The sequence below is a fragment of the Hyaena hyaena genome, unplaced genomic scaffold (genome assembly GCF_003009895.1).
Source record: "Hyaena hyaena isolate Hyena2069 unplaced genomic scaffold, ASM300989v1 scaffold_218, whole genome shotgun sequence".
Lineage (NCBI taxonomy): Eukaryota > Metazoa > Chordata > Mammalia > Carnivora > Hyaenidae > Hyaena > Hyaena hyaena.
The window spans coordinates 2497895-2516160 of NW_024080851.1; the positions used below are offsets into that span (position 1 = coordinate 2497895).

The window sequence follows — 18266 nt, forward strand, 5'->3', positions numbered from 1 at the left end:
AGAACAACCAACCAGAAGACAGGAAAGGAAGTAGAGGATTTAAACAACACAGTAAACTGTCTGCATCTAACAGACATAGAGAACACTTCACCCAGCAGCATGACACACCTGTTCTTGTAAAGTGTACATGGGACATTTTGCAGGATATATCTATATAGTTCCACAAGTCAAGTGTACAGAGACTTTACAAGACAAATATCATACAAAGTGTTTGAGCACTGTGGGGTGTAGTTAGAAATCAATGAAACCTAAAACTGAATAATTGTAAAAGTTGTGGACACTAAACAACACACTTTAAACCAGGATTTCCAAGGAGAAATCTCAAGGAAGTTAGGAAATGCTTAGAGACAAATGAAACCAAAAACACACAATACCCAAACATGTAGGATGCAGCAAAAACAGTGTTAGGGGGAAAATTTAGAGCTATAAGCACTTACATTAGAAATAAACATGTGGGCGCCTGGGTGGCTCAGTTGGTTAAGTGTCCAACTCTTGGTTTCAGCTCAGGTTATGATCTCACGGCTTGTGAGTTTGAGCCCCATGTCGAGCTCTGCACTGAAAATTCAGAGCCTGCTTGGGGTTCTTTCTCCCTCTCTCTGTCCCTCCACTGCACACTCTGTCTCTGTCTCTCTCAAAATAAATAAACTTAAAAAAAAAAATAAACATCTAGGGCGTCTGGGTGGCCCAGTCAGTTAAGTGTCTGACTTCTGCTCAGGTCATGATCTCGTGGTTCGTGGGGTTTGAGCCCTGCGCTGGGCTCTGTGCTGACAGAGCCTGTAGCCTGCTTTGGATTCTGTGTCTTCCTCTCTCTCTGCTCCTCCCCAACTCGTGCATGCTTGCTTGCTCGCTGTCTCAAAAAATAAACATTATTTTAAAAATTTTAAATAAGGAACATCTCAAATCAACAACATAATTTTACAACTTATAGGAACTAGAAAAAGAAGAACAAATGAAACCTGTAGCTAGCAGGAGGAAGGAAGATTAGAGCAGGGATCAATAAAACAGAGAGTAGAAAAACGGTGCAGAGAATCAGTGAAACTGGACGTGAGTTCTTGGACAAGATCAACAACACTGACAAACTTTTAGCTACATTGACTAAGAAAAAAGGAGAGAAGACTCAAATCACTAAAATCAATCAGAAATGTACATGGGACATTACTACTGATTCTACAGAAATAAAAAGGATTATGAGAGAGTACTGTGAACAATTGTATGCCAAAAAATTGTTTAACCTATATGAAAAAGACAAATTCCTAGAAGCGTAAAACCCACTAAGACTGAATCAAAAAGAAATGAGCAATCTGAATAAACCTATAAGAAGTAAGGGGGTTGAATTTGTAATAAAAAATCTCCTGACAGTGGGTACCTGGTGGCTCAGTCGGTTAAGCATCTGACTTTGGCTTAGGTTGTGATCTTGCAGTTCGTGGGCTTGAGCCCCACATCGGGCTCTGTGCTTATAGCTCAGAGCCTGAAGACTGCTTCAGATTCCGTGTCTCCCTCTCTCTCTGCTCCAACCCAGATCATGCTCTGTCTCTCTCTCAAAAATAAACGTAAAAAAAAATCTCCTGATAAGGAAGAACTCTGGTCCTGATAACTTCACTGGTGAACTCTACAAATATTTAAAGAACTACTTCCAGTCCTTCTCAAACTTTAAAAAAATTTTTAAATTTATTTTTGAGAGAGAGCGAGAGAGAGAGAGCAAGTGAGCATGCGTAGGGGCAGGGCAGAGAGAGAAGGAGACATATTATCTGAAGCAGACTCCAGGCTTTGAGCTGTCAGCACAGAGCCCGATGTGGGGCTCAAACTCATGAACTGCGAGATCATGACCTAAGCCAAAGCCCAATAGCTAACTGACTGAGCCACCCAGGTGCCCCTATTCTCAAACTTTTTTAAACAGTTGAAGGAAGGGAAAACTTCCTAACTCATTCTTGAGGCCAGCATAACCTTGAAGCAAAGCCAGACAGCGATCCTACAAGAAAAGGAAACTATAGACCAGTATCCCTTATGATCACTGATGTGAAAATATTCAGCAAAACACCAAACAAAATTCACTAGCATATTAAAAAGGTGTTATACCATGACCAGGTAGGATTTATTCTTGGAATGCAAGGGTAGTGTCAACCACATCAACAAAATGAAGGGAAAAAGTGATCATCTTAATTGATGCAGAAAAAACATTTGATGAAATTCCCTACCATTTCTTGATGAAAAGACTTTACAAAGTAGGAGTAGATGGAATCTATCTCCATGTGGACAACCCACAGCAAACAGCAGAATCGGGGGTGAGAGACAGAGCTTTTCCTCTAAGATCAGGAGACACCCACGTCACCACTCATGCCCAACCTCGTACTGGAAATCCCGCCCAGAGCAGTGAGGGGAGAAAAAGAAATAAACAGCATCCAAATGGGAATGGAAGAGGTAAAATTATCCCTGTTTGGAGATGATATTATCTTATATGTAGAAAATCATACAGATTCCACAAAAAGAGCTGTTAGAACTAATAAATTCAGTCAACACACAAAAACCAGTTACATTTGTAAACACTAACAGTGAACACACTGAAGAGGAAATTACAAAAACAGTCCATTTACAGTAGCATCAAAAAGAATAAAGTACTTAGGAGTTAACCAGGGAGGGAAGAGAATTGTACAATAAAATAAAACATTGCTGCAGAAATTAAAGAAGATATAAATAAATGGAAACACATCCCATGTTCATGGATTGGTAGACTTAATATTGTTAAGATGTCAGTATTATCCAAAGTGATCTGCAGATTAATTGCAAACCCTATCAAAAAGCCAATTACAGGGGCGCCTGGGTGGCTTAGTCAGTTAAGCGTCCAACTTTCGCTTGGGTCATGATCTCGCGGTTCGTGGGTTCGAGCCCCGCATTGGGCTCTGTGCTGACTGCCAGCTCAGAGCCTGGAGCCTGTTTCAGAGTCTGTGACTCCCTCTCTCTCTGACCCTCCCCTTCTCACGCTGTCTCTCTCTCTCTCCTAGAAATACATAAAACATTAAAAAAATAATAAAAAAAAAGCCAATTACATATTTTGCAGAAAAAGGGAAAGCCCATCCTAAACTTCATATGGAATCTTAAGGGACAGTGAATAGCCAAGATAATCTTGAGAAAGAAGGACAGAACTGGAAGACTCATTTCCTGATTTCAAAACCTACTACAAAGCTATAATAATCAAAACAGTGTGGTACTGGCATAAAGACAGATACATAGGAATAGCCATATTCTATAATGGAATAGCCCAGAAGTAAACCCTTATGCGTGCAGTCAAGTGATTTTTGACGAGGGTGCTGAGAACATTCACTGGGTACAGGATCGTGTTTCCAACAAACAGTGCTGGGAAAACTGGATGTTCACATGCAAAATAATGAAGTCAGTCCTTTACCCAATACTATATACAAAAGTTAACTCAAAATGGATCATGTAATCTATGTGTAGGACTTAAAACAACAAATATTTGGAAGAAAACACTGAACAAAAGCTTCACACATTTGGATGTGGCAGTGATTTCCTAGATGTGACCCCAAAGGCACAGGCAACAAAAGAAAAATAGACAAATTGCACTGCATGAAACTTTAAACATTTTGTGTGTCAGATAACACCATCCATGGGGTAAAAAAGGAATGCATAGAATGGGAGAGAATTTCCAAACCATGGATTTGACACGGGATTAATAACTAGAACATCTGGAGAACTAAAACTCAACAATTAAAAAAAATACCACAGTTTAAAAATGGGCAAAAGACTCGAACAGACATTTCTCCAAAGAAAATACAGGAATGGGCAGTGAACTCAACATCATTAGTCACTAGTGACATGCAAATAAAAACCACAGTGCTATACCGCTCACACCCACCATGGCCACTGTCACAATAAAGAGCAAGAGAGACAAGAATAAGTCCAGGTGAGGATGTAGTAGAGCTGGAGCCTTGTGCACCGCCAGTGGGAGCATGAATGGGTATGGCAGCTGGGGAAAACCAGGTGGAGCTTCCACAAAAAATTAAATATAGAAATGCCATACGGTCTAGCAGTTCCATTTCTGGGTATGGGGCCCAAAGAATTGAAAGCAAGGTCTGCAGGAGATCTTTGTACACCTATATTGATAGAGTCATCACGAGAGCTAAAACATGAAAGCAACCCAAGTGTCCACAACCACCTGGAGAGATTACCCAAATGTGATCCATCTGCACAATGGAATAAGATTCAGCCTTAAAAAGGAAGGAAACACCACCATACACTACGGCATGAATGGACCATGAGGACGTCAAACCAAGGGAAATAAGCTAGTTACGAAAAGACAAATGCTGTGTGATTCTATGTATGTGAGGCACTGAGAGTCACAGAGTTTCCGGTGACTGAGTTGGGAGGAGAACGGAAGTTACTCTCTAGTACAATTAGGACTCCATATTCACAGTGTGGATGGTGGATAACGGCACAACAGTGAACAAACGGATTCAACACCACTCAGCTGTACACCCACAAATGTGCAAGGTAGTAAATTTTCTGTAATGTGCATTCTTTAAATGTTTATTTTTGAGAGAGAGAGAGAGAGAGAATGGGTGGAGGAGGGGCAGAGAGAGGGGAAGAAACAGAATCTGAAGCAGGCTCCAGCTCTGAGCTGCCAGCACAGAGCCCAACATGGAGCTTGAACCCACTAACTGTGAGATCACAACCTGAGCTGAAGTCAGATGCTTAACCAACTGAGCCACCCAAAAGCCCCTGTTATGTATATATTTTTTTAATGTTTTTAAAATTAGTTTTGAAAAAGAGAGCATGAGCTGGGGAGGGGCAGTGAGGGGGACAGAGGATCTGAGGTAGGCCCCGTGCTGACAGCAGAGAGCTGGATATGGGGCTTGAACTCATGAACCATGAGATCATGACCTGAGCCGAAGTCTGACACTCAACCAACTGAGCCACCCAGGTTCCCCATGTTATATATATTTTAACACAATAAGAAAGGAAAATTTATTTTGAGAGCGGGGGTGGGTGGAGGAGGAGGCAGAGAGAGAGGGAGAGAGAGAGAATCCCAAGCAGGCTCCACACTGTCAGTGCAGAGTGCCATGCGGGGCTAGAACTCACAAACCGTGTGATCATGATCTGAGCCAAAGTCATGAGTCTGTCATTTAACCAACTGAGCCATCCAGGCACCTCATCTTTTGCCCATTTTAACTGTTTTTTTTTCTTTTTTGTTTGAATTTGTGAGAGTTGTTTACGTATCCTAGAAACTAGACCCAAATCACATATGATTTGAATGTATTTCCTCCCATTCTGTAGGTTGTTTTCCACTTTGTTCACAGTGCTCTTTGATACACATGAAATTTTTATCTTCATGCCATCCCATCTGTCTTTTTTTTTTTTTCTGTTGTTACCTGTGCTTTGGACGTGACAGCTAAGAATCCTTTGCCAGATCCAAGGTTATGAAGATTTACTCCTTTCACTCTTATATTTAGGCCTTTAATACAACTGAGTTCATCTTTATACAGGGTGTGAGGTGGGAGTTCAACTTCATTCTCTTTCATATACACTAATAGGCCCAAGGTTGTCAAACGGTGTCTTCAATGTCCACGGACTTCCCATTAGCAAGCATTCCAAAACTCAGTGAAAGCTCTTTGGAGTGAGTATTGGGTGCCATAATAACTGGGGAAAAGTAATTCAGATTCATGAGTGAGAGTGGTTTTAGTTGCCCCACTGACAGATCATTTCAGTGGGAGAGCCTGGCCAGAACTGTCCCTCTCAGCCTGCTGCTCCCGGGGGTTGGAGCCCAGCCTGTCCAGCAGGAACTGTAGCGAAGAGCTTGGCCCCCAAGAGCAAGCCCTTGCTGGTCCCTGTGTCTGCTGCTGACCGGTGCTTATCTGGGCTCCTGGTGATCTCGGCCTGCGGAGTCTAAGCTCTCCTGCCCCACTGTGGTTCCTACAGTTTGATAAGCTGACCCTCTGGCCACTTTGTGCCTCCTTGCCATCGCCTACCTGTAATCTGTCCTTTGCGCATGAGAGCTGTGTCCCATCCCTAACAAAACAAGGCCCTGGCTTCTGTGAGTCTGAGATTTATCCTGTGATTCCTGCTCACAACTGCTCACAGAGCTACCTGGAGCCAGTTTCAGGCTCCTCTCTGTCCCATCATATCCTGTAATTGCCATATTTTCTCAGAGGACATTTTGGATTCCTTGGGAAAAAATCTTCTAGTGCCCTTTCTCCACTTCGAATAAACTGATCTTTTGATTGCTCAACACTGTGGTTTGATGTGTGTGAATCATCTGTCCTCCATGCTCTCATGATTTCTCCAACCCCTTTCCTGTTTCTGTTCCATGCTCTTCATGTCTGTCTCCAGAGATGCCATCAAAGAAGACTGAAAGGTCCTGTTTATCTGCCTGATGACATGGAAATCATGAGAGGAGTTAATAAATCTGAAAATACCAGAATCTTTTCTTGATTCATAAGCTTTAAAAAATATAAATTTAATTTTGGATTAGATGGTACTTGTACTTGAATCAAAAGTCAGAACAATAAAAAAAAGTACACACCGAAGTCTTGCTCCCACTGTCCCATGTTTGAAGGCATGGCAGTAGGGTTTTAAGGTCTTTGTACATCTAAATGGCACTAACTTAAATGTACCCTGTAGTAAAATGTTAGTGTTGATGGACATATCCTGATGCTAGACTTTGGACAGATAACTGTGGACATGGAAGTTGTAGCCCTTCCCCAGCAGAGGTGCCTCATTTCAAGGATTTCAAAAACTCTTTATGATCGAATAAAAATGATGTTTGTAGGAGGTGATCTTGAAATTGAGCCAAAGAATTTGCACTAACTTATGTTTTAAATAGTTTCTAACACCAAAGCTTAATCTATGTAAGTTTCATGAACTTATTTATATTTTATTTTTGGAAACTTGAAACAAATTCTTCAAGATATGTATTCTAGAGCAAATCACTCTTTCATATGTAGCTGTTACTACTTTGTGTCATATTTGGGGCTGGAGAAAAGAAATGTACATAGGAAAAACTGAAGTGAATAGCACTATTAATAAACAGTAGCCCTCATATCTCACTGAGATTTTTGGTAGAAAGGTCCTAACTTGCTGATGAAAGTCACCATGTGTGTGTTTTCTTCCAGATCTGGAATGGAGAGAAATGGAAGCAGATGACTGTGAGTTTCATTGTGTAGGGAGAGACAGCAGGGTTTGAAGCGGACCAGTCTGGGGAAAGGGGGCGGGTGGGCAGAGTGAGAAATCACCAGGACTTTATGTTGTGATCACTGGGGAGAATTTGCTGTCTTAGAAGAAGGTGGGTTCTAGGTTTAGCCTAAATTAATGTGTGTCAATCTAAGATGCTGATTTGATTGACACCTCATTTTCCTTTGCTTTTTTAGATGGTACAAATGAGGCTCAGGACAGTGACTTCCCAACAGGTATGCATTTTCTCTGCTCTCACCCCTGTCCTGACGAGGGAGGACAGCACCTGTGTCAGGGTCTCCACTGGCCCCTTAACCCTCAATGCCACCACACCTGGGACCGTGACGGACACTAGCATCTTGGCAGGCAAAGCTACAAACACGGGAATCTTACTTGTGTTGAGTCCCCACAGTGATTCTAAATTTTTGTTTTCAACGTTTATTTCTTTTTGAAAGAGAGAGATAGAGTGTGAGTGGGGGAGGGGCAGAGACAGAGGGAGACACAGAATCAGAAGCAAGCTCCAGGCTCTGAGCTGTCAGCACAGAGCCCAATATGGGGCTTGAACCCATGAGCCTCAAGATCATGACCTGAGCCCAAGTCAGACACTCAACTGACTGACCTCCCCCTACCAGGCACCCCTGACAGTGGTTCTAAAGCACAGTGGGATCTGGGGACCCTCTGGCTGTTCCAGTGATTTCTGTGACACTCCCACCAAGGGCTACACACTAGGCATGGATGTCTATGAGGTTTCTTTTCTGGATTTTCCCCCACTGACCCTCCCTACCATGCTACTTAAAAGACAAAAACAGTTGTTCCATGCCTGGATCAGAAAAGCCAGGTCCCTGGTTTCATTCAGGCAAAACTCAGGAGACCTGAGCAACACCCTTTTGATCCCCATGTGACCCCATGCAGCTCTTTTGTTTCTGCAACAAGTTTGCCAGCCCTGTGGTACTGCAGCCACATTGCACCACCTCCCCCTCTCCATCCCCCCAGTGCAGAGCAGGTTCTGAAGAGAGGCAGCAGGTGGGCCCTGCAGGGGAGGAGACACCTGTGTCCCAGGGCTGAGTCCTGCTGGTCACCCAGGAAGGCCCCGGACCAGGGCTGTGCCTCCTGGCAGGGTTTCTATAAACATCTGGGTAACTTCATAAGCTTTCTCTTTTGAGAAAGGAGTGAAAAAAAAGCCTATAGCTTAGTAGGATTTGCATTTCTAAATTTGTTCACTTATTTGACCATGAAAGCATATTAATTCTGTGCAGTATGGAAATTGGTAAGATGCCACACCCAGGAACAGGGACAGTGGATGAAACCTTTTGAGGAGTTACTGTGCCCAGCATCTAGTGCCCCTAAGTATTCTTACTGTGTTGGGTGGTATTTGAAGATCTGAACAAGAGCAGACTTATGATCACCTCTACCAAATATTTTACCCCCATGACATTAAAATGACATTTTTGGCTTCAGATTCACAAAATTGTTGGTAGCTGTGATTTCTGTGACTCTGTATCTAATGTTAACTTCCTGTTCCCTTTAAAAATTCTCCAAGTTGTTTGTAAAAAGAAAAGAACATAACCTGAAAATTCCTGGTGACAGTGTGCAGGGACCCACTGCTGGCCCAGAGTGTGGGGAAAGGCTGTAGGGTCACTTGGCAGGGTTGGGGGTGTGGTTAGAGAAGGGAGTCTGCGTCCCATGTGTGGGTGCATGGCTGTGCACTCTACATGGTTAAACTGGGGCCCAGTGTGGCTGTGTGTTGTGGGTTTCAGGAGAAACCTGAGTCATAGATGTTTTCATGGACTCTCCCAGTTCTTGAACGTGGCACCTGGGTGTCTTCTCTCTAGCGTCCAATGTGCCTGGCGTGTTTGGGTCTGGGAGTGGTGTGAGTTTGGTCTCGGGCAGTCCTGGGGAGGCTGTCCCCCTCCCACCTGTAATCGGGCCCCTGATGGGTGGGGTGAGCACTGACGTCTTCCTCCCACACACCCCCCTCCGCCCCCCGCAGTGGAGAGGAGCAGGCTGCAAGAGATGCTATCGTTGTTGGGGCTGGAGACCTACCAGGCCCAGAAGCTCAGCCTCCAGGACGCCCTGCAGATCAGCAGCGACAGCATGAGGAACTGGGCTCCTCAGGCTCCCAAAGACTTGCCCTGGAACTTCCTCAGGAAGCTACAGGCGCTCAATGCCGAGGCCAGGAGCACCACCATGGTGCTGGACATGCCCCCGGATGCCAGGCCTGCGGAGAAGGAGAGCCAGATGGAAGAGGAGATCATCTACTGGGACGCCTCCGAGGACATCTCTGCAGACATCTATTCCTTCTCAGAGCTGCCGACGCCCGACACGCCTGTGAACCCCTTGGACCTTCTCTGTGCCCTTCTGCTCTCCTCAGATGGTTTCCTACAGCAGGAAATTGTACTGAAAATGTCCCTGTGCCAGTTTGCACTCCCTCTCATCTTGCCCGACTCGGAGAATCACTACCACACGTTTCTGCTGTGGGCCCTGAGGGCTGTGGTGCGGACATGGTGGGCACAGCCCCCACGGGGGGTGGGCGGCCTCCGAGAGGACAGTGCGGTGCTGTCCCGAGCCCCTGCCTTTGCCTTTGTGCGCATGGAAGTCAGCAGCAACTCCAAGTCACAGCTGCTCAACGCTGTGCTCAGCCCCGGCCACCGGCCGCGGGACTGCTTCTGGCACCGCGACCTGAGCATAGGCACCAACCCCCGGGAGATCGCAGATGGGCTGGTGGAAGTGTCCTGGTTCCTCCCCAGTGGCAAGGAGGACCTGGACGTTTTCCCGGAGCCCGTGGCCTTTCTGAACCTGCGGGGCGACATCGGGTCTCACTGGCTGCAGTTCAAGCTCTTGACCGAGATCTCATCTGCCGTGTTCATCCTGACTGACAACATCAGCAGGAAGGACTACAAGCTGCTGTACTCTATGCGGGGCTCAGCCACCAAGTACTACTTCATCCTGAGCCCCTACCGTGGCAAGCGGAACACAAACCTCAGGTTCCTGAACAAGCTCATCCCAGTGCTGAAGATGGACCACTCTCACGTGCTGGTGAAGGTCAGCAGCACTGACAGTGTGGGCTTCGTGCGCCGGGTCCGCTCCATCGTGGCGCATGTGGCCCGGTCCCCTTGCAGGAGGCTGTCTGTGGAGGAGATGGCACATGCGGCCCGCAAGCTGGGGCTCAGGGTGGATGAGGACTGTGACGAGTGTCAGCGAGCGAAGCAGCGCATGGAGCGGATCACCAGGAGGATCAAGGACTGTGACGCCTACCGTAGGGACGAGCTGCGGCTGCAGGGGGACCCTTGGCGGAAGGCAGCCCAGGTGGAGAAGGAGCTGTGCCAGGCCCAGCGGGCGGGGGACCCTCCTGACAAGGGCAGGGTGGAGCTGGGGCACCGCCTGCTGGAACTTCGCACACAGCAGAACTGCCAGGACCCAGCCTGGGGGCTGCAGGAGTTCATCGCGGGCATCAGCAGCACTTCGCTGGCCGAGAAGCAGTACTTCCTGAGGTGGATGGAATGGGGACTGGCGCACGTGGCCCAGCCAAGGCTGCGGCAGCCTCCTGAGACCATTCTTACCCTGAGACCCAAACACTGTGGCATGGTGGACTTCAGTGAGTTGCTCTGGCCCGAGCCCCTGGGGGTAGAACACTTCCTGCGGGAGATGGGACAGTTTTATGAGGCAGAAAGCTGCCTGGTGGAGGCAGGGAAGCTGCCGACAGGCCAGCGGCGGTTTGCCCACTTCCCAGGCCTGGCCCTGGAGCTGCTGCTGAAGGGGCTTCCTTTGGAGCTGATCGATGGCAGCACGCTGAGCACGCCCCTGCGCTGGGTCACGGGGCTCCTGAAGGAGCTGCACGTCCGCCTGGAGAGGAGGTCACGCCTGGTGGTCCTGTCGGCACTGGGTGCACCAGGCACCGGGAAGTCCACGCTTCTCAACACCATGTTTGGGCTGCGCTTTGCCACGGGGCGGGGCTGTGGCCCTCGAGGGGCCTTCATGCAGCTGGTCACCGTGGCCGAGAGCTTCAGCCAGGATCTGGGCTGTGACCACATCTTGGTGATAGACTCGGGGGGCCTGATCGGCGGGGCCCTGGCCACGGCCGGAGAGAGGTTTGAGCTGGAGGCCTCCCTGGCCACTCTGCTCATGGGGCTGAGCAATGTCACCGTGGTTAGCCTGGCCGAGACAAGGGACATACCACCGGCTATTCTGCATGCGTTTCTGAGGTTGGAGAAAACAGGGCACATGCCCAACTATCAGTTTGTGTACCAGAACCTCCAGGACGCTTGTGGCCCCGGCCCCAGGCCACGGGAGTGGAGGCCACTCCTGGAGCCCCCTGGAGATGTGAACAGAGCCACAGCACAGATGGAGAAGCAGGGTGACGGCATCCGGACGCTGGCTGACCTGGCCTTTTGTGACCCTGAGAAGCAGCACGTTTGGCATATCCCTGGCCTGTGGCATGGGGTGCCTCCCATGGCCACGGTGAGCTTGGGGTACAGTGAGGCCATTTTTGAGTTAAAGAGGTGTCTGCTGGAAAACATCAGGAACGGCCTGTCCAACCAAAACAAAAACATCCAGCAGCTTATTGAGCTGATGAGAAGGCTCTGAGCGCTAGGAAGGGGCCTGGGCTGTGCCTGGTTCCTGACCCTGTAGAAGGGAGAAGGGCGAGAGCCTGGGGGTAGGGGGCTGGGGTTCCCTAAACAGTGTTGAAAAAGGAAGTGACTGAGCAGACCTGCCCAGAGATGCTCCCAGGAGCCTTGTGGGCCTGGGACTGAGTGTGGGCACGCAGCAGGAATTTGTTCTGTGTGCAGCTCCTTTCCAGGCCTCTGGGCTCTGGCTCCCTTTTCTTCACTCCTAGGGTGGGGGGTGGTACCCCTGCAGCCCATCCGGTACCTGGGGAGAGGCCTGAACTCCGTCCTGAGGAAGCAGAGGCAGGCCCTTCCTCCATGATCTGCTGGTCCCGACTGACCCCCACCAAGAGTCGCCCCGGGCCCCCTCCGCCTCCTGCAGCCATGTCTGCCCCACCCCAGACTGTGAACTCCTTGGGGATGGGGCTGTGTGCGACCTGACTATACCCCCAGGGCCTGGCACACTGTAGGCGCTTAATAAATGTTTGTTAAAAGAGTGGAGTGAATGAATGTGCATCTGATAGTGATGGGCAGGTTCCTCTCTGCCTTAACTTTTTTGTTTCCTCAAAGAGGATCACAGTGTCTGAGGAGGGTGCAGACAGAGCGTCTGCAGTGGGGGACGCCTGAGAGAAGCGTCCTCCACCTGCCCTCCTGTCCCCCATCTTTACGGAGAGGTCTCCCCTCAGACTCTTATGGAGAGCATGGGAATAAAAGTCTTTACCTCCACGCTGGGTGTGGCCATAAAGGTCCCACTTGCTAGACGAAGAAGGGAGGCCTGGAGCAGTGAAGCCCTGGCCCACGCACCTGGGTGGGGAGAGGGGCTGACAGGACCCTGCCCATGGTCGTCCTCAGACTCCCACAGCTGCCAGGTGGACCTGAGTCAGTCCCTGGCATCCGCCCTTCGTCTCACTTCCTCCATGTGGGGCCAGGCTCCCTCCTGGACGTCACCTCAAGCACCTCTACTGTGGATGCTTCAGCCAGAGCCTTGCCAGTGCTGGCCCTCCCTGAGGCCAGGGCACCTCAGGACCCCTGGAACCCAGCCCCATCTCCCTCACCAGCTCTGGGGGTCTTCTGCCCAGGCCCTGGGGCCAATCTGTCCCTCCATATTTTGTGACTTTGGGGAAGAGCTGGGCCCCTAGTGGTGACCATGAGCTCCTCTGTGTTCCTTGTTCTTCTTTTGCCAGACTCCACAGGGGGCCCCCTCTGGACCAGAACACTTTCTTGAAGCCCTTTTTGGAGTCCCAGAATGCCCAGCCTGCTACTTCCCTGATGTTCAGTGCTGCTCTGGGTCCTGGGAGCCTGGCTCTGGACTTCCAGACAGAAGCTGAAAACCTGACCTCTTGCTAATAAATTTAGGAAAACTGCGGTGCCTGGGTGACTCAGTCGGTTAAGCGCCTGACTTTCAGCTCAGGTCATGACCTCAAGGTTCATGAGTTCAAGCCCAGCATCAGGCTCTGTGCTGACAGCTCAGAGCCTGGAGCCTGCTTCAGATTCTGTGTCTCCCTCTGTCTCTGCCCCTCTACCTCTTGTGCTCTGGCACGCGCACTCTCTGTCTTTCTCAAAAGTAAATAAAAACATTAAAAAATATATCATTATAAATTTAGGAAAACCTTTTCACTTCTGAAACTTGGAACCTCTAACCTTCAGGCACTAGAAACTCATCTCTTTGGGATCATTAACACAAATTTTAAGGAAGGGGTTGGTTCACCTGGAAATACTAAAACATCTTCTTACTTTCTTCCTGCAGAGCCGGGGAGCTACCCAGTAGCTTCTCCAGCATAGTAAGAATGTCACCCAGGATCATCATGTGTCCAAAGTTAGGCACTGGAAACCTTGCTTAGAATTTTTGAATATCAACTGTTTCCCTTAATTGATTCAAGCTCTTCCTGACATCTGAAACAGGGAAGTTATCTGTAGTGGCTCCTACTAAACAAAGATTCTTGACCTTGTTGGGTTAATAACTGCTTAGTAATCAGGAAAATTATATCTCCCTGACCTAAGATGCTGTGAAATTACATCCAGCATTTGCCAAAAGTATTTTTATTTTTCTATTTTTACTTATTTTTTATTTATCTCTGAGAGAGATAGAGAGCGTGAGCAGGGGAGGGTCAGAGAGAGGGAGATACAGAATCTGAAGCAGGCTCCAGGCTCTGAGCTGTCAGCACAGAGCCCGACACAGGGCTCAAACCCACGAACCATGAGATCATGACCTGAGCCGAAGTCGGTTGCTTAACTGACTGAGCCACCCAGGCACCCCATTATTTTTCTATTTTTAGAAGGGGGAGGCACAAGCAGGAGAGGAGCAGAGAGAGAGAGAAGTGGAGAGAGAGAGAATCCCAAGCAGGCTCCTCTGTCAGCATGGAGCCCAATGTGGGGGGCTCAAGCCCACGAACCATGAGGTCGTGACCTGAGCCAAAATTAAGAGTCGCCCCACTGAGTCACCCAGGCGCCCTTTGCTAAAAGTATTTAAACTTTTGAAAACAAACCAGTCTGAAGACAGGGTGTAACAGAATCTTAGCTCAAGGTTGTCTTGGGCAGGACCCTACAGGTGGAGTGTACTCCCCGTCTAACCACAACCCCCAGCTGCCTGGACAATGTCAGAAGACTGTCACCTCTCAGGTGCAGGGACAGGAGAAGTTGCACTGGAGCTGAGTGATTTTCCCAGAAATTTCCCCTCATCCTTTTTTAGGTGGTGATGTTCAATTCCACAAGGGTATTCCCCTTCATACCCTGAAGTCAGAGCTGCTCTCGTGATTCCAGTTTTCACAATACTTAGGTCTTGCCTAGCAACTTGGGGCTCAGAACGCTAAGTGTAAGTTTGCCCTCCCCGGTCCTGGAGACATTAGGGTCTGAGGGACCCCGGGACTTGCCACAGGGCTACTGGGCACTGATATCCTTGGAGCCAAGCTTGGTGAGGTGGAGAGCCACTCAGAGAAGGTGGACAGACAGCTCCCGGGGGACTTGGTTAGTCAGTGATGGAGTAAATGTGCCTGGGAGTCTGTAACCAGGCACAAGAGAGCCTGCCCCTCTCCCAGGAGAGTGGAAGTAGTTCTCAGCCTGTGGGACACCTGGGCCATTGCTTCCAGATGATTCTGTTGCCCTTGAGCAAAGTTACTCAACTTCCCTAGGCCTTACCCGCCCCCCCCCCCAGCACCTGCTCTGCGGTAGGTGCACAAACCTGGTGTTTGAGGAGCCAATCTGTGCTCACAGCAAGCAAGGCCTGTGTCTGCACAAGTCTGTATACCCACAGGTTTGTGCAGAGGAAAGTGCCTATCTTCTGTAATCGGTCTTAAACATTTTCATATGGCAAACAGGACATCTTGTAATCCGTGGTATCTCAAAATTTGCAGCTCTTTCTCTTTCTTAATGGTACCTAAAGCAGTATCTTCTAATCAATGTTATCTTAGATTTATTGAAACACAGGAGCGCTGGTGTTGAGAAATCTTCACCAATGTAAAATTGATACGGCTGCTCTCCTCAGCTTCTCAGTTGTAATTAGCCCAGTTTGAAAAAAAAAAACAAACTTTATTTTTTTCTAAGTCAATAAAAAAATGATTTTGGCTATAAACTTATCCTGAGTTCCTAAGACTTAACCAAATTACACCAGAGTTCAGCTTTATTGGCCCAGGTGAGTCAGGACCACAGAAAAGAGCCAGGTGACCTTGATCGTAGCTTTGGTGGCCTCCCACACTCTGTCCCCCATGGCTTCGTTCATGCTGTTGTCTGCCTGGGCCTCCTACCGTCCCTTTCCTGGCAGACTCTGGCTGTCGCCTCTCGCAGGATGGGCTCTGGTGGCAGCTCCCCCTCCATTCCACCCTCTGAGGGGTGCCTTGTCCTCATCCTTGTCTTTCCTCCTTTTACTTGTCTGCTTTCTGCCCTCCCTGCCTGAGGTCCCTGTGGAAGGCAGAGCCTCTTGCTCATTTTTGTGTCCAGATCTAGCATGGTGTGTGAGAACCAGGGACCAAAACTCCAGCTGCTTGCACACAGGAGGCCCATCCACCCTCTTCACACCCGCAGCAGCCCTGCTATCAGTAGACTGTGCCTCCTCCCTCAGTGCCCCGAAGCAGAAGCATCATTTAACCCATGGAACCTGCCCCTTCCTCCTGGGTGCTAGCTGAGGGAGAGCTGGGGTGGGGGAATGTGAGATCAGAGCTCCTCCGGCTATCTATACAAGAAGCAGGACAATTCAAGACTCTGTTATAACTGGATGTCAGTGGTGGTTCGGCTTAGTTCTCACAATAGAGCTGAGAACCTCTGGTGAATGTTTGGTCATCAGGAGAAAATGAATTACCAGGAGTATGAAGTACCAGCTTTAGCAGAGGTTTACAAAATGGAAAACGTCAGCAGTTCTGAGTTAGGATAAGTCCAAATGAATGGGGCTGTCTAGGCTAATCCTGCATCCGACAGGAAAGGATCCCTCCCTCAGGCTAGATTCTGGTGACTTCCAGGAAATAAAATCACGTTCCAGGCTGGACTGCCTTCTACAAGTCCAGCTGGGCCCAGAGTCTCTCTCTCAACCAATGTCATCCTGCAGCCTGAATGGGCACTCTATTCTCTGATACAGGTGCACCCGTGAGCAGTGCTGGAACACACTGGGCCATCTCAGAGACGTGCTGGCCAGCCAGCAGGCCTCCTCCCCTGCCTTGTGGCCAAAGAGTGATAGGACTGGACTAAGGCCAGGACCCTCAGAGTGACAGATGCCATTGTCTTGTAGGAGCAGGGGTAGAAAAGGGGTGTGAGAAGCACCCAACAGCCCTCTCCTTGAGAAGGATCTCTACAAATCAGGTCTGGGAGACTCCCACATAAACTTGGAGTTTAGGACTGAACCCTGGCTTCACATCAGGATCATCTAAGCAACACTGGGAAAGCCTGGGTTTTTCCCCAGTCCTGTACCTGTGCTGTGGGGCCCAGTGGACTCAAACAAGCAGATACTACCACTTTGAAAGCATATAGTGATTCTAGCTCTTCCTGGTTATCATGAGGAGAGCAAAGAGGCTCATGTCTGAGAAAAAACAGGTGTACACCCTCATCTTCCCAGGATTCTGGTCTGGGGACCCAGGTGGGCCCTTTGTGTGGGTCCCTTGTTCCTAAATGTGTCTACTCCACTTCCGGGAAGCCCCCCAAGGCCAGCCCTGAGCCTTCTGCACCCACCTCCAGAAACCCAGACCATTCCCCTGTCCTATGTGGTTCTGAATGTTCATGCCCACCCAAAATGTAGGGGAACCCCTGATAAGGAATAATCACATGCTTCGGAACAAGAAGGCTTGCTACCATTGGCTGGCAGAAGCCTCCATCTTCTTTTCTGCAAAACCTGGACAATACTGCCTCCTTTACAGGGTTCAGGGGAGAAGCAACGTACATGAAAACCCTAACGAACGGCAACTACAGAAAAATAAAACAGTCATTAAACTTTTTCCACTGGTGATTTAACTTTTTTCATGTCTTTATTTTGACAGAGAGTGAGCGGGAGAGGGGCAGAGAGAGAGGGAGACACAGACTCTAAAGCAGGCTCTGGGCTCTGAGCTGTCAGCACAGAGCCCTGACCAATGCGGGGCTCGAACCCATGGACTGTGAGATCATGACCTGAGGCGAAGTCGGAAGCTTAACCGACTCAACCACCCAGGCATCCCTTCACTGGTGATTTAAAACAATGTAACAATCAATACTAATGTTTAAGTAAAATTTTTTTCGGTTATTTTAATCATGCAAATACACAAGACCCACCCTCAAACAAGGCATAAGGGAGAGTGACATGACTGAAGACAAACACATATTTGAGGGTGTAACTGCCTGATGCCTTGAGGGTGAGATGAGCCAGAGCAGCCTCCGCTCAGCAGCCCCGCACTGCCGCCTGCTGCTCCAAAAGAATCCTGAAATCTCCTTCGCTGCAACACCAGCCTGCCTTCCTTCGGGGGTTTGGTGTTCCTGTGAGTCCTCATGAATCCATATCAAGTTCGTCTCCCCAAGCAGATGTACACGTCAGAGACTCTACCCCCACCAGGGGGCTCGAACTCCCAATCTTGAGATCCAGAGTGGCATGCTCCACAGGCTGAGCCAGTTGGGCATCCTGACTTTATTCTGTGTTTAATTTTTTTTAATGTTTATTTATTTTTGAGAGGCAGAGAGACAGAGCATGAGCAGGGGAAGGACAGAGAGAGGAGACACAGAATCTGAAACAGGATCCAAGCTCTGAGCTGTCAGCACAGAGCCCAACAGCTTGAACTCGCGAACTGCGAGATCATGACTTGAGCCAAAGTCGGCCGCTTAACCGACTGAGCCACCCAGGCGCCCATATTCTGTTTTAAAAAAACATTTATTAGTTGCTCACTCTGTTAGGCATTTTACAATGTAATTTTCACAACTGTCAGTGTTCCCATTTTACAGATGACAGAAACTAAAGCTCAGGAAGGGTCAAGTCACTTGCCTAAGTTGCATAGCCAGGAGCCTGTATTTCATATACCAGATCCCATATTCCTCACC

At 48.6% G+C, this 18266-nt stretch overlaps 1 protein-coding gene across 2 annotated transcripts in view; it reads left to right on the top strand.

The window, feature by feature from the left end:
* Positions 1-12287, top strand: part of LOC120238905 (up-regulator of cell proliferation) — a 32381-nt gene extending 20094 nt beyond the window's left edge. For both annotated transcript variants that reach the window (XM_039242987.1, XM_039242988.1), the window contains exons 3-5: positions 7125-7157; positions 7380-7418; positions 9173-12287. In XM_039242987.1, coding sequence (XP_039098918.1) covers positions 7125-7157; positions 7380-7418; positions 9173-11766 — 2666 coding nt within the window. In that variant the 3' untranslated portion in view covers positions 11767-12287. The remainder of the gene's footprint in view (positions 1-7124; positions 7158-7379; positions 7419-9172) is intronic.
* Positions 12288-18266: the final 5979 nt, after the last annotated feature.